Source organism: Hyperolius riggenbachi, chromosome 2 (genome assembly GCF_040937935.1).
Source record: "Hyperolius riggenbachi isolate aHypRig1 chromosome 2, aHypRig1.pri, whole genome shotgun sequence".
NCBI lineage: Eukaryota > Metazoa > Chordata > Amphibia > Anura > Hyperoliidae > Hyperolius > Hyperolius riggenbachi.
In genome coordinates, this window is record NC_090647.1 from 312,227,250 (window position 1) to 312,243,111 (window position 15,862).

The 15,862-nt window shown below is 45.1% G+C and overlaps 2 protein-coding genes across 5 annotated transcripts in view; both read left to right on the forward strand.

The window, feature by feature from the left end:
• Positions 1-15,862, forward strand: part of KIAA0319L (KIAA0319 like) — a 141,831-nt gene that overhangs the window by 67,077 nt on the left and 58,892 nt on the right. For all 4 annotated transcript variants that reach the window (XM_068269103.1, XM_068269102.1, XM_068269105.1 and 1 more), the window contains 2 exons: positions 1,231-1,444; positions 8,425-8,526. In XM_068269103.1, coding sequence (XP_068125204.1) covers positions 1,231-1,444; positions 8,425-8,526 — 316 coding nt within the window. The remainder of the gene's footprint in view (positions 1-1,230; positions 1,445-8,424; positions 8,527-15,862) is intronic.
• Positions 11,047-12,704, forward strand: LOC137547483 (lamina-associated polypeptide 2-like). Its single transcript, XM_068271079.1, has 2 exons — positions 11,047-11,124; positions 11,218-12,704. The coding sequence occupies exons 1-2, from the start codon at positions 11,047-11,049 to the stop codon at positions 12,667-12,669; spliced, it is 1,530 nt and encodes a 509-aa protein (XP_068127180.1). The 3' UTR covers positions 12,670-12,704.

Genomic DNA, 15,862 nt, shown 5'->3' on the forward strand with positions numbered 1-15,862 from the left:
AACTGATTACAATGAATGCCTATGGGCCTGTTTCCACTGAACGCGATTTTTCTGATGCAGATTTCCCATAGGCATTCATTGGAGTCAGTTTTCTGCATGCAGAATCTGCGTATAGTGGAAACAGGCCCTAAGGCCTCGTTCACATCAGGGCCGTTTCTGTGCGCTTTCCACAGCGCACTGCCCTGTGCGATCAGCAAGGTATTCATTTTCCCATGTAACTAAATGTAGCTGGTTCACATCTATGCGCTGCGCTGAGCAGCGTTACAGAAACGTAGTGTTGCATGCATTTCTGTGCGCTGAGCTGGAAAGCGCACAGCAATGCAAGTGAATGGGTCCGCTTTTTTAGCGCATAGAAGCGCGTACAAGCGCATAGAAGCGCATGCGTTTTTTACCCCTAATTGGAGAAAAAAATACATTTACATACAAAAACAAAGTTTTATTGACAACTGCTGCTGCTACAGTAAGCAAAACGTGCTTTAAAGAAGCGCAGCGCAACGCATAGAAACGCGGACTAAAGCGCGCACAAGCGCATGCGTTTTTTACCCTGCGCTTTAACACGTTTTTCAGCGCAGCAGATGTGAACGAGGCCTAAATCTATATTGCAGAAGTTCAGTTACTCAGCTGCAGCAAACCAGTATAAAAGCTTCAAAGTTTTGAGAACAAATAATATGGAAAGTAATCTGATATCATCCTGTTGCATTCAAAAGCTGAGCCAGCTACTTGAAGTTGTGGGTGATCTTTACTAAGGGTGGCTGGTGAACACTGGCTTTGGCATTGGATGCAAACTGCAAAAAAACCTGAGAAACTGATTTATGTCTAAATCAGAAAGCTAATAACCTAGTATATACTGTATATGGTTGTCAGAACTGTATTTGTCCTGTATGCATTAAGTTGAAACCAAGCAGAGTACAAAACAACTTTTGATCACATCATGCATCCATTATGTTTATATGCATCTAGCATATGTAATTAAATGTGTTCACAGAGTATGAGACAAATGTACAGTACGTTATAGTAATACTTATTTTTTTAAAGTAGCCATATACCTAATACAGTGGTCTGAGAGCTGAAAAGGCTTTCCATTCTATAGAATAAACCAGGAAAGTATCATGTGAGACCACAGTGATGTCCGTTGTACTGAACATAGACTTATTTTGTGTAATTCTAAAGACCAATTGACCTTTGCAACTTCTGCTTAACATTTCCATACTTTTCTTGGTGTCATTTCAGCCCCATGCACCATCAGTAATGCCTACTGCACTGCCAGTGACTGACAGTCCTCTCTCAGTGAGGCCACCAGTGAATACCACAAATGTACTGCCACTGGCCACGATACCAGACAATGGTGAAGAGAACCCAAGCTTTGTCACATCAGTACCGTACTTAGTTCCTGGAAATACAAGTATTCTTCCAACCCCAGTTCCTACCAGTCCCACAACACCAGGTAATTTACTACTTTTCAACATTGCTGTATTTCATTACCACTAATAAAAAATCATGTCTTTTTAGTATTTATTTCTGATTTTCACTTTCACTAATGCTGCTTCCTGGAGTAAGAGCTCGTTTGTACTATTCTAGATAGGACAGCTTCCGGAAAATCCTCATGGCAACCATTTGCCCAGTCCAGTCATGTGATCATTCTTTTTTCCTACATTTCTCGTCCATTCTGTATTGCCTCTCTTTTAAACATAACTCTAAAACCAGGACAATACACGCTTAAAATGTCTTTCTTACGGCATATGGATAGTTTGTTGCTATTTTGCATAAGCTATAAGCAATTGGAAATCGTGGATATGTTGAGTCATGAGAAAAATATGACAGTTGTCATTGTTAATCCTCGTATGCATGCCTGATTTAACTCGGCTGAGGCCGATAATTAGGCGTGTGTATGGCACCTGACACCCAAACCGCAAGCGATCTGCCGGACAAATCTACTTAACCTCCAGCGACACCAATCCCATTGGTCGCGCCGCTCCCCAGCCCACCTTGTGACCTCATGCACACGCTACTCGTCGTTCCCCTGCTTCAGTGCCCCCCCTCCCCCCCCGCCACATTGCAACACAGCCTGTCAGCTACACAGTTAACACACGTGCGTGTAGCCCAACCAAGCAATGTCGCCCATGCAGACTGGTATAGCCAGGAGTCAACCTGCATGGGCCTCCACCATACTAGCCATATGAGCCCACATGGCATATGATATGAGGGGCTCTGAAAGAGAGGGGCAAAAAACGTCCCCCTCTCCTACAGAGCCCTTGTCCAGATCATGGACAAGTTTCCCCACCTCTGGTGCCCAGAGGGAGGTCAGGGTGCAAACGTCCTGAGGGAATTATGGTGGAATTTGGGAGCCACCTTTAATAATGGGACCTCCATATGTTCTGCCCCTTCCTGGTAAATGGGTATATGGGGTCAGTTTTGACCCTATACCTATTTAGTGTTAAAAAATAGATTATTAAACTTTATATGGTGGTGGTAGGGTTGGGGGACTTCTGTTTTTCATTGGTCACTTTTGTCTCCTTTAAATCTTGATTGAAGAATCTTCTTTGGCCGATGGTCCCTGTCGCTAGCTAGCAGGCTCTGCTGGCATTGTCGCTCCCTGTCTCCTCCCAAATCTGTGCAATGGCCGCCAGACCCGCTGTGACCACTGCTGCTGGTCTCCTCTTCTGCGTCTAACAATGGAGCCCCAGTAAAAGCATCATTGAAAGCTCCTACCAGGGCTCCCCATTTGTCCACTATTTGTCTGCTGGCATGAGCTTTCAAGATGCTTTTACTGGGGCTCCATTACCAGCAGGAGTTGTCGCAGCAAGTTTGGCAGGCTGCGCAGAGCAATGGGAAGCAATAATGGCAGCAGACACTGGCATGCTGCGGCAGATGTCAGTTGAGTGCTTGGTAGCCTTCTGGCTCTAGCAATGGACGTTGGGTAACAGTGATGGGTGTGTGTGTGCATCTCCTGGGAGTGAGGCAGCAGTGCCGTAGTGCTGAAGGTTAGCTCCATAGCACAAATAACCTTCTTCCTGATTGCTCTTCAACGCACAGGATGCAGGAGCATCACTCAGACAAATAGCTACTATTCTCCCGAGTTATACTTTTTACGCTTGGACATCGCTCAGATGTAGCCAGTAAATCCTGAGTGATGTGAGTAAATGCCTAGTTGCAGTAACAGTGAGAGTTGATTGTCCTCAGTTTATATAATTTTTTTGTTTGTTTTGTTTAAGCATAAACATGAGAATTTAGTTTGCTGATGTCTACTGGTTTCACTAAGCATCTTTTTCAAGAAAGTATCAATAGCCGTAATGGCTAAGAAAAATCAATAGTTATAGTGGTATGCAGGCAAAGCCTATTTAAAAGGTTCTTCTGTATTTTATGCTTTGAGGGAGATTTTTCTACATACCGTAAGTCTAAATTGACTGTGCTGCAGGAATGTGTTAGTGCACTCAGTAGCAGCATTTTTCTGGCTCAGTTTCAGATAGGACATACATCTTTGAGTGTCTGCCCAAACCAGAAGAGACATTTTGGAGCATGCTGTGAATTTTCACATTGTTGCATATATGCATTTATGCTTTACAACAAAACAATGTGGCTTAGAAACAATAATCTAGTGTATTTTATTGTATGAGCACAATTTAAGATATAAAACTGTATGAATGAAACAAGTGGTATCTTCATGGTTATGAGAAGTGTTAGTACAAGAATGGAAGACAGGTATTGTGTAAAGGCAATGCTAACCATAAGTTCAGGACGTAGGCAACTTAAAGCCGAACTCCACTCAAAGTGTTTGTTAGAGGTTAAGGTACAGCAAGGGAAGCAAAGAATCTTTTTATTGTCTGGAGCCATGCTGGAGGACAGTTTCCCATACAGTATATACACTTCTCCCTGTTAGCAAGTGCAATGTGGAGACTTCCTTGTACCTTCTGCATCCATGTGAGTGTTGAGCAGTGAACTCAGTATCTTATGTACTCCAGCCTCATTCTGGGCCCCAATCTTCATTGACGATCCAGATTGAGGCAGGAATAAATTGGCTACCGTGGTCAGGTACCACAGTGGATGCAGGACTCATGAGATGCAACGGCTGAAGATAGGAGCCTGGTAACTTTGCACACAAGAAAGGTAGCTTCATGCTGCCTGTTCATCTAGTTCTGCTGCATATAAACTATGCACAGGGAGAATTGTGTTAGTGGGGTGTGGAGGGGAGGCAGAATACAACACTTGGGGGAAGGTAGGTGTGGGGGAAATGAACAGAATATAATAAGAGAAGATGAACAGCAGGACCCAGAGTGAGGCTGGAGTACATCTGGACTGTACATGGAACGAATAGTGTGTGTGTGTGTGTGTGTGTACTCTATACTCTCTTCATGAAAATTTACAGGGATTGGGTGACTGGGCAGAGAATGTTCTGTTGTCTTCTTCAGTGACCTGAATATAAATTGAGATTTGATATGACGTTCTCCCTAAAACCACATCTATGCAAAACTCAGCATAAACATAAAGTGCCATTTCCAAGGAACATATTCACTTTTCCCCTGATAGTCTGTCCAAACTAATGAGCAACAAACATTCTGCGAACATGTAATCTCCATTCTGCAGGAAGTCTAAAAGGTTCTCGTGACTGTATTTTCATTTAAAAATGCAATCCCTGTTAATAATTTCTCCAGAGGGGGACCTGGTGATCATTGGTTGATCCCAGTTTATTCTGTAAAACGTTCTGCGAAGTACGCATTCATAATAAACTTTAACTTTAAATATCAGATATCATTGTGTGAAAAACATGCAATAGCAGAAATAAGGAAGAGGGCAAATACTCTTTCTACTTTGGTTCCTTGGAAAATAGAGGTAGCTTGTTTTAACAGATGAAAATTTGATTAAGTGTCCAGGATAGCAACTTTATTTTAGCAGTTTCCACCTCACTCTCCTGTGATGGTTTATTTTAGGATCTACCTTATGACAAGCACAGTGTCTGAAGTGGTCTTGTCTGGAAAAGCAATTTCAGCAGGTTCAAAGCAATGTATTCAGAGGCCTAGCCCTTCAGGAGATTAGAGACATTGCAGTGTATCTATGGGGCCTTCCTCTGCCTCACAATCAGCTAGATAGGGGGAGCCAGAAGCTGTAGTTCATCCTATTCTTGGGGAATGACTGTGCTTTCTCTTACCCCTGGCCAGAAGGCGCTCCTACAGCTATAATTATTCTCTCAGCTCCCCGATGGTCTAATTCTTTGTATTCTTCATAAAAGACTCTTCTTGTGCACATGTTTTACTAGAACAAAGAGAATTCCCCAGTCCTTTTACATTTTGCCAAAACTCAAATTTATTTCTAAAGAATAGGCAGGTATTTCATGCCCTTTCCTCCCAATTTCCTTCCTGCCGCTATAGTACACATGAGAGCTCACAATGCATTTTCTCCTTACAGAGTCGTGACCTGCCTATTGTATGCTTGCCATGACAGAAAAGTTATTCAAATTTACATAAATCTAGAACAATCACAAAACAGTAAATGCTGCTCAAGCTGAAGTATAAAACACAAAGTACCCTATGTGCATGACACACTCCTCCCTGGCTAGTTATAAACGGGTGTAACATCTATCCTATAATCCTTTTTTGTGCATTGACAGAACTTTACAGTAAGTAGTTTTCTGCATATTACCGGTAGGTCTTTGTTCTTCCACCCGAGGTATTTCAGTGGTGAGTCTACCCTATAGCTTACTTTTCAGGAAGACTGTAAACTAACACCTCAAAAGGCACATGCAGCGTTTGCACAGTATGTGTTATTTCATGTGTATAGGTACCAATTTCATGCGATCGCAAGGTTTTTATTTATAATGTTAACTGGTTTTTCCAAATTTAGTTTAATGGTTCTGAAAGCTGAAAGAAATTTGATTTTCAAAGTAATGCCCACGTTTTCCTATGACACAGTTCACACTATATGTGTTTTAACTGAAAGCTTTTTCACAATGCACTGCTATGGGAAAAAACACATACCAATGTGTACTAACGCACACTAAGGCTTACCAACACATTAAGTGTAAAAGGGCCCTCAGTGTTTACTTTGTTGATGGGAAGCACCATGGCTCAAAACACTCTTGTGTAGATTTCTACATTTGCATGAATTTTCATACAATAATGTTTTAGGGCTAGTTCACAGTGCTCAGTTGTGTCAGAAGATAATGCTGCATGTCAGCTCACTGCCCATACACTTCAATGGGCCTGTGCACAGTGCAGCATTGTAGCGAATCGTGTCATTTTAACTTGTTTCAGTCTCTATTTCAGTTCACACACATTTTAAAACATGCGTTGTGCAACAGACCACTGTGAATCCAGCCTTAATGAAAACCGGAGAGAAACGATATCAAACGATTTATACATACCTGGGGCTTCCTCCTGCCCCATCTGCACAGATCGCTCCCATGCCGCCGTCTTCAGTCTTCTCCGTCTTCTGTACCGAGTCCCCTAACTTCAGCCAGTCTGCGCAAGTGCAGTGAGCTCTCTCCGGCGGAGAATAGTACTCCGCCTGCGCAGTACTATTCTCTGCCTGAGAGGGTGCATTTCTCTTGCTCAGACTAGCTTCGATTGGCCAAAGTTACGGAATCTGGTACCAGAGCTGGAGAACACTGAGGATGGCGGCGTGGGAGCGATCTGTGCGGATGGGGCTGGAGGAAGTATAAATCTTTTAATATGGTTTCTCTCTGGTACACTTTACGGCCTTTTCAATGTGATGTTTTTCCATCTGTAAAATGTCCATGTAAAACTGGCCTTAATTGTATCTATCAATTGCTAATTTTCTCTGTGTTAGGGCTGGTTCAGACGGACGCTTGCGGAGCGTTTACCGCAAGCGTTCGGAACGTTGCAGTAAACGCTCCCATTCAAGTGAGCGTTTGTACACCGAGCTTTTGTGCGCGTTTGCACGATCGCGGCGTTCGGCTCCCGATTTTTGCGAGCGTTCGAGCTGCCCCTGGAAGCGACATGCAGCTTCCAGGGGGCGGCCAACAGCAACGGCTAATGTCCCCCTAGGGGAATTAAAAACGCGACCGCAACACAACGCGACACGAAGGCTACTGAAAGCCTGACTGCGCAGCTGCCGCAACTCCCCCGAACGTGACGCCGCCGAAACGTCCGTCTGAATCAGCCCTTACTCTCATTGATTACTTTAGAATAGTACAGCTTTGCTGCTTCCCATTTATTTGCAGACATATAAAAGAGATCTGTTTTGAAAGGAGCTGAGCACCAGAGTTTTTTCATTTTTTTTTTTAATGAACCCCATAAGGGAGATTCGTAATGTAGTGTGCCATTGGGGGGCAAGGGTTGGGGTGAGCATCACCATTTACCTGCGCTGTACTGCTCCTTTTGTCCTTGGCCCTAAGGGGTTCTCCATCTTCAGGACTGACAGGCAATGAACCGCATTGTGTATTTCCTGGCAATGTCTCTCTCTGCATGCCAGGGGATCCAGTACCCAGATGCGAGAACATCTCTGTACTCGACCACGGACTATACCTCTAGGCATGCAGTGCAAAGAGTGAGAGAGACACTGCTGGGAAGTACGAAATGCAGTTCTGTGCCATTCAGCACTGGCGCACCAAATGCGGACTAGGGGCGAGAGGAGGAATATCCTGTATTTAAATAGTGAGGCTCACCCCTTTCCATTCCTCCCCTAATGGTGCTCTACATTACAAATGGTTTGTTTGAAAAAATAGATATATCCCTAGTGCTTAGTGCCCCTTAAACACCTTACGACCGCCTAACGCCGATCAGCGGCCGCAAGGTTGCTCCCCCAGGACCGTGTAACGCCGATTGGCATCAAGTCCTGGGGGCAGAGATTGCAGGGGATCACGTGCGCCGATGTGTGGGCATCCCCGCTTGAGTGACGGAGCTCTGCTCCATTAACAGTCTGCCACCGGCGATCGCCACTAACAGACTGTTAGACAGCAAAACCGATGTCTATTTACATTGTTCAGCGATGCGATCTACGGCAACAATGTACTGGGGACAGCCGTGTCACTCTGCTGTCCCCTTGAGAGGATCGCCCCGATTGGCTGTCAGGGGAGGGAGGGGGGAGGTATAAATAAAAAAAATGCATTTTTATTCAAATAAACTAATAAAACAAAACATGCCAGCAGCGATCAGAGCCCACCAACAGAAAGCTCTGTTGGTGGGCAGAAAAGGTGGGGGTGATCCATCTGTGTGCACAGTTGTATGGCTTTGAGCAACTTTATAATCTTAAGATTCAAGTGGGTATGTGTCACAATGAGCTATCTAGGACTGTATTAATGAGTAAGGTATTCATACCTAAATACCTATACAGTTTTTGCAATGCAATGTCAGAAACGTTAAATTCATCAGAAAACTTCAGTGTGGCCTTCATGGACAGTTAGTGTATTATTGGGTGGACTTTTTTTGCTTGAAGTGTAAATAAGCTCAACCACTTTGTGTTTCTTTCCAGTCACAAACAAGCTTGTGGTTTCTGCGGGCCCCAGTGTTGAAGTCACATTACCGAAAAATGCAGTCCAGCTGAATGCTTTTGTAGTTCCACAGCCTCCTGAAGGTAACAGCCGTTGTTGATATGTATGCACAGTGGAAAATAAAATACCCTCAGAGTTAACATCCGTCATTTGTTTCAGTAATTTCTTTAGTGAGTTATTTACACATTGATCAGCCACTGCATTTGAACTAAACAGCCAGTAATTACGGTATACTGATGTGATTGTAAAGTGTCACTGAATAGTACTGTCTGGTGAGCAACTACTGATTCGGTGCATGCAGTTAAAGCAAGCCTGAACTGAAAATAATCCAATTATTTAAATAATTGTGTCTTTCTTCCCACTCCTAAATATTACTTTTTTTTCAGAATCCCACAATGTTAGTTTGTGCTTAAGCTAAAAAAAATTGGTTTAATGTTTGTCTTAGCTGAATAACACAGTTGACAAGGTCTTTTAGTTCTCCACCTCCTCGGTGTATTAATAATTGTCCTTTTTATCTGTTCCCTGCACTAAAAAGTTGTTCTCTGCCAGGAAAGAGTTTTATGGCTTGTAATTACCGATCAGTGAAGGTTGCAATATAGTCCAACTAGGTCAACAAAAAAACTGTCCTTTGCATACTTGAATTCTTATCCCTTACTATGGAAAAAAGGAACATAGCCTTGTTCTATGTAGAAATGTCACTGTACAGCCATGTATTTATCTCATAATGTTAGTTCAGATACCATTTAACCTCCTTGGAGGGATTCCCAACCCAGGCTCTGTAAAAAAAAAAAAAAAAAATTAAAATAAAAAAAAAATGCTGTGAGCGGTAATCCCGAGCCTGGTTCGGGCTAGCCGCCAAAAATTAAATGCAGAGCGTGCAGCACAGTGGCAAGATCTGGATGCAGCCTGTCATCTTTGGGTCCTCTGAGGCTCTCTATCCCTCAGGTGAGATCGCTGTTTATTTCATGATGACTGATGGTGATCTCGCCATAGAGGTAAAGCGCCACCTGGGGGGCAGGAGGAAGAATTGCAGCGCTGGATCCTGGGGAAGTGAGTAATGTGCAGGGGCTGCTGCAGAATCTCTTTAGGGTGGATTTTTTCCCCCTAAATTTTTGGGTATAAAAGCATATAAAAATGGTATTGCTTTTGGACCTTAAAATCCAGAAAGAATCATATCGCCAAGGAGATGAATACAGATTATGTTAACTCATGCAACATGTTTTAAGGTGTAAAATGTTATGGTCATCTACAGTCACTAAATATGTGCATGACGTAAAGCAGTTTGGTTACTTTAGTGTTGTTGCCCACTGTACTTCGCAGCTTGTCCAGTAAAGCATGCCATTTTACTCAGAAGCCAAACTTAACATATTGTGATACTGCTGGTAGCGTGATTTCTAAAGGCATTTTAGATATATTTTAAGTTTTGGTAAGGTTAAGCTACTGATGCTTAGAACTGAATGCATACTCTGCCATCAACTTTAACCACCATTAGAAATGTACAAGTGGGAATGGATCTTCACCTCAGTGGGCAGCACATTTAGTCATTTTCAGGAACCGTGTTTCACAGACTATTCTTCCAAAATATCTTGGCCTGGACTGCTGCTATTAAAATAGGAACCTTCCCTAAAATATATATTAGGTATTCTGTGTATAGTGGAGACCTTTAGTAACAGGACTACAGTATAAACTCTGTACAGCTCTCCAGAAGATGTCAGCATTGTATAAATACTAAAAATAATAATAATTTAGATCAGTGTTTCTCAACATTTTATTGGTATGTACCCCTATTAAAACCCTGTACTCACCAAGTACCCCCTAGCATAGTAAACATTATCACAGGTACCCCTTGACAAATATATATTTAATCCTAGTACATGATACTTGGTTCCTAAACCATTTCCAAGCATTTATTATTGCTTTTAATTAGCTAAAATACAAATCTGGTGTTGTTAAAATGAGATTTATAATTCCTCCCTACGTCCTCCAGGACGGCCCTCCTGAGATTGTGTAGTCTCCCCTCCCAAATCGGAAACACCTGACAAGAATTAGAATAATAATTAGTATAAATCCCACCCCTCCACAATCTCCCCTCAGTTTTTTGTATGTTTCCTACACTCACCACGGAAGCACCTACGGAGTCCTGGTGGTAGGGGAGCCTGATGGCACCTACTTTGTCTAAGGATGGCCAGGCAAGAGGATTGAAAGGATGTCGTTGGAGAGCGGTACGAGTCAGCGCTGGGCGCGACCCGTCTGGTGGTTTTTTAGGCAGCCAGACCTTTTCTCCACTTGGGGGTGGGGGAGGTTGTAGGATTTCTCCCATCCCACTGCTCTCCTAGACGGCATGGCGGCTGGGTGACGCCGTCTCCTCTTCCGCATTGAAGTTCCGGAAGTTGGAGGCGGAAGTGACGCGGAGGCATGGCGCAGGGCGGCGGCGTGCGCGTACATTAAAGGGGCGGTTCCGGCGTGCCAGCGGGGGTCATTTGCACGCAGTCTGGCCACGCGTTACAGCTCTATCTCCGCACAGCACAGCCGCAAGCAGGAACGCCAGATCACCCAGCACGCCAGCAAGTTTGCACTGAGTGCAGCAACACTCTGCAGGGGCCATGCAGCAGCCAACAGAGCCCTCTCCAGAGACGAAGCAGACGCCTCCGGCTGGCACTGAGGAGTCAGGTCAGCAGCCGGTAAGGTTCCTTGCATTCCTGTTTTATTATGCTACAGTGTGCGGTCTGTTACTAGCTAAAACATTCCCTGGATTTGTTTATGTTTTCTTACAGAAGCCAGTCAAGAGCTCAGGAAAATCTAATAAGTGTACTAAATGTGGGGGCAGGCTACCTGAGGGAACTTCTAAATCTTTATGTACTGATTGTTACAATAAATCAAAGTCTCATTCTCCGAGACCCGAGAGCACTACTGTAGCATTGTTAGATTTAATGAAATCAATGAAACAGGAATTAGCTACTACATTTTCTGCATTTAGAGCAGCTCTACCTCCTTGTCCAGTCCAGATGGTCCCTCTTCCACAGGTTCCGGCAGCTTTACCAGCATCATCTACTGCCCAGCCTGTTGTAATAACTTCCCAATTACAGGTTCCACAGACTGGTTCTGTCCCTATCGATCAGAGTGTATCCTTGCCTGTACTCCCTAGTACCCAGAGGGTGGATACGGAGGTTCCCCAGAACGTTGGTATTGAGAATCCCTCACCGTTTTCGGACGTTTCTGAGGCATCAGATGAGGGAGAGCTGGCTGAGTCTGACGCTTCAGGTAATACATCAGCTACAGTTCCTAGGTATTTGTTCAATGCTGAGGACACGTCTGAGCTGCTGAAAGCAGTTTATGATTCGGAACAAATTGAACAACCCAGGCCATCCTCTACTCCACAAGATGATATTTATAGGGGACTAGAGGATCGCGGAGGTCGGGTTTTTCCTGTCCATAGAGCTGTCAGGAGTATTATTTCCGCTCAGTGGAAGGATCCGGAGGGAAGGCTTTTTATCCCTAGATCTTTTAAACGGCGTTTTCCCTTTAACATGGAGGAACATGAATCATTGTTCAAGTGCCCTCGATTAGATGCTCCTCTTTCTCAGTGTTCCAAGGATACTGATTTATCCTTTGAAGATATGGGGACCTTGAAGGACCCGATGGATAGGAAGGCAGAGGCCCTGCTTAAAAGAGCGTGGGATTCAACGTCCTTCTCTTTTAAACCGGCCATTTCCTCGGTTTGTGTAGCCCGGAACTTGGATAAGTGGGTTCGTGGGCTCCAGGAACGTCTGGAGGAGGGCACTCCACATGCTAGAATCCTAGAGAGCCTTCCGGTTATCATCAAATCTATTGCCTTCCTGGCGGACGCAGCAACTGAATCCCTCAGAGCTGCCGCCAAGACAGCGGCCTTAATTAACTCAGCACGAAGGGCCGTTTGGTTAAATACGTGGCAGGGAGATGTTACCTCCAAGCAGAAGCTATGTGGAATGGCGTTTCAGGGGGATCTTTTGTTCGGACGAGATTTGGACTCGGTTTTGGAAAGATCTTCCAATAGAGCCAGGAAATTCCCGGATAAGAATAAGAGCGGGAAGCGGTCCTTTCAGAGCAGGAAGCCCTTTCTTAGGCAGGACCAGCCGAATAGAGGGCAAAGACAAAATAAGAAATGGACCTATAATGCAGGCAGAGGCAGGCCATTCCTGTTCAATAAACCCCAGCCAGCCCCGTCCACTGCAAAGTCCGCCAAGTGACAGCCAGATCCCGGTGGGGGGGAGACTTCTCCACTTCTTTCCGGAGTGGCAGAAGATAACAAAGAACGACTTTATTCTATCTCTGATCCAGCTGGGTTACAAGATAGAATTTGTATCTCCTCCTCCCTCCCGGGTGATAGTCACTTCTATCCCCAGGGACCAGATCAAGGCAGAGGCCCTTATGGACTCGGTTTCCTCTCTTCTGCAGAAGAGCGTGATTCGACCGGTTCCAGCTCAGGAACAGGGGAAGGGGTTCTATTCGCGGGTATTTTTAATCCAGAAGAAGTCAGGGAAGTTTCGAATGATATTGAATTTGAAACCCTTGAATCCCTACATTGTAGTGAAGAGGTTCAGAATGGAGAGCATTGCCTCAGTTCGCAACCTCATATCTCCAGGGGATTTTCTGGCATCAGTGGATCTGGAGGATGCTTACCTCCACGTCCCGATACACCCGCTGTTTCAGAAATATCTGAGATTTGCAGTCCGGACGGGGGAGTCGATATGCCATTTTCAATATCAGGCTCTCCCGTTCGGAATTTCGTCGGCCCCAAGAATCTTTACGAAGATTATGGCAGAGGTGATGTCCTTTTTACATCTCCACAATATAAGGGTCCTGCCTTACTTGGACGACTTCCTTTTTATGGCAGGGACCCGAGAAGCCTTGCAGAGCGAGCTAAATTTTTCACTCCAGCTCTTGAGCAGTCTGGGTTGGATAGTGAGCATGGAAAAGTCTCAGTTACACCCGGTTCAGAGCTTAATTTTTTTGGGGCTAAGTTGGGACACGACGGTCAGACGTGTCTTTCTACCCAAGCAGAAGATAGACAAGCTGAGGTCAGAGATTCAGGGAATCAGATTGGATTCTCAGGTTCCTCTTCGAAGGTTAGTATCAATCCTGGGTCTAATGTCGTCTGCCATTCCAGCAGTAGAATGGGCCCAGGCCCACTCTCGGGGCCTACAGACTTGGGTCCTAGCGAATTGGGACAGAGATCACCGGTCTTTAGACAGGAGAGTGATGTTACCCGACCAGGTTATACAGTCACTTCTCTGGTGGGATCATTTGATCAATCTAGACCAGGGTCGCAGATGGAACCAGGAGATCCCATTAAAGTTGTATACGGACGCGAGCGCCTGGGGTTGGGGTGCCCACTGTTTGGGTCACCAGGCTCAGGGGCGATGGGACGAACAAATGTCTCACAAATCATCCAATTACAGAGAACTCAGGGCGATCCTTCTGGGATTACAGGCCTTGCATCCGGTAATCTCCGGCTCGGAAGTCCTTGTGTTCTCGGACAACTTTGTGTCGGTCTGTTATGTCAGGAAGCAGGGGGGCACTCGTGTTCCGGACCTGCAGGGCCTGAAAGAACAGATCATGTCATGGTCAGAAGCCAACCTGGAGTCGATATCAGCGGTCCATGTTCGGGGGATCCACAACAAACAGGCAGACTCTCTGAGCAGGGGCGTGGTACAGGAGTCAGAATGGGAGCTCAATCCCGATGTTTTTCAGGAGATCACAGAAAGTTGGGGATCTCCGGTTCTCGACCTGTTTGCCAATCCAGAGAACGCAAAAGTCAAAGATTTTTGTACCCTGGATCCTTCTGTTTCAATAAACAGAATAGATGGCCTGTCGATTCCGTGGCCAGAGGGACTGCTTTACGCTTTTCCACCGTTCAAGTTGATTCCAAGGGTTCTCAGGAAGATCCTGACAGAACATGCGGAGGTCTTACTGATCGCGCCTTGGTGGCCGAGGAGAGCTTGGTATCCTCTCCTTCAGTCCCTTGTGATCAGGGGCCCTTGGCATCTACCATGCAGACCGGACCTGCTGTTACAGAGGGGCCAGGTCCATCCGAGCCCAGAGGTCTTACATCTGACCGCATGGATCCTGAGGAGCAGATTTTGAGGCATCACGGATTTTCCAGTGATGTGGTTAAAACATTACTGGCCTGTAGGAAGCCAGCGACTAGGAGAAAGTACAACAAAGTTTGGTACACCTTCTCCGCTTGGAAACAGAGGGATGTTTCCAGGTCAGATAACATTATCTCAGTTTTGGAATTTTTACAGCACGGGGTGCAGTTAGGCTTATCTGTTAGTACCCTAAGGGCCCAGGTGTCGGCCCTTTCGGTTTTTCTTTCTAGGCGACTATCAGCCGATGTTTATGTTAAAAATTTTCTGAAGTCAGTAGAGCGTTCTCAACCGATCCCTCAGAAACTGGTTCCTCCATGGGATTTGTCATTAGTATTGGATTTTTTAACCTCAGACAGGTTTGAACCCTTGGATTCGGTCCCGTTAAAGTTCCTTACACTTAAGGTTGTTTTTTTGGTGGCCATCACTTCGGCTCGTAGAGTCGGTGATATTCAGGCATTGTCTATTAAAGATCCGTACATGGTGGTCCATACTGACAGGATTATCTTTAAGCTAGATCCGTCATACTTACCCAAGGTATCTACGCCCTTTCATAGGACTCAGGATATTGTACTGCCATCCTTTGTGGCTAATCAACAGAATGACAAGGAGAGGAGGTTGAGCTCTTTGGATGTTAGAAGGGCAGTTTTGATTTATCTGGATAGAACCAGAGAGTGGAGAACTTCCACTAGCCTTTTTGTATCATTTGGTGGTTCTAAGAGGGGAAGCCAGGTTTCCAAAATAACAGTGTCTAGATGGATTAAGCAGCTAATATCCCTATCATACTCAGAGGCTCAGTTAAAGGTACCTGACCACATTACGGCACACTCAACAAGATCCTTATCAACGTCTTGGGCGGAGAGATCAGGAGCTTCTCTGGAGCAGATATGTCGGGCCGCGACCTGGTCCAGCCACTCGACCTTTGTCAAGCACTACAGAGTGGAGCTTCTTTCAAGCCAGGATCAGGCCTTTGGCCGCAAGGTTCTTCAAGCCGTTATCCCACCCTAGAGGTAAAATTTCTCGCTAAATCTCAGGAGGGCCGTCCTGGAGGACGTAGGGAGGAAGTGCCGGCTGCTTACCTGGTAGCAGTGTTCCGGCGAGTCCTCCAGGACGGCCGCCTAAGTTCCCGACCCTATTATATCTATTAATGGTATGGTAGTGGTTGGTGGACTAGTTGTTTCTCTTCATTAAACTGAGGGGAGATTGTGGAGGGGTGGGATTTATACTAATTATTATTCTAATTCTTGTCAGGTGTTTCCGATTTGGGAGGGGAGACTACACAATCTCAGGAGGG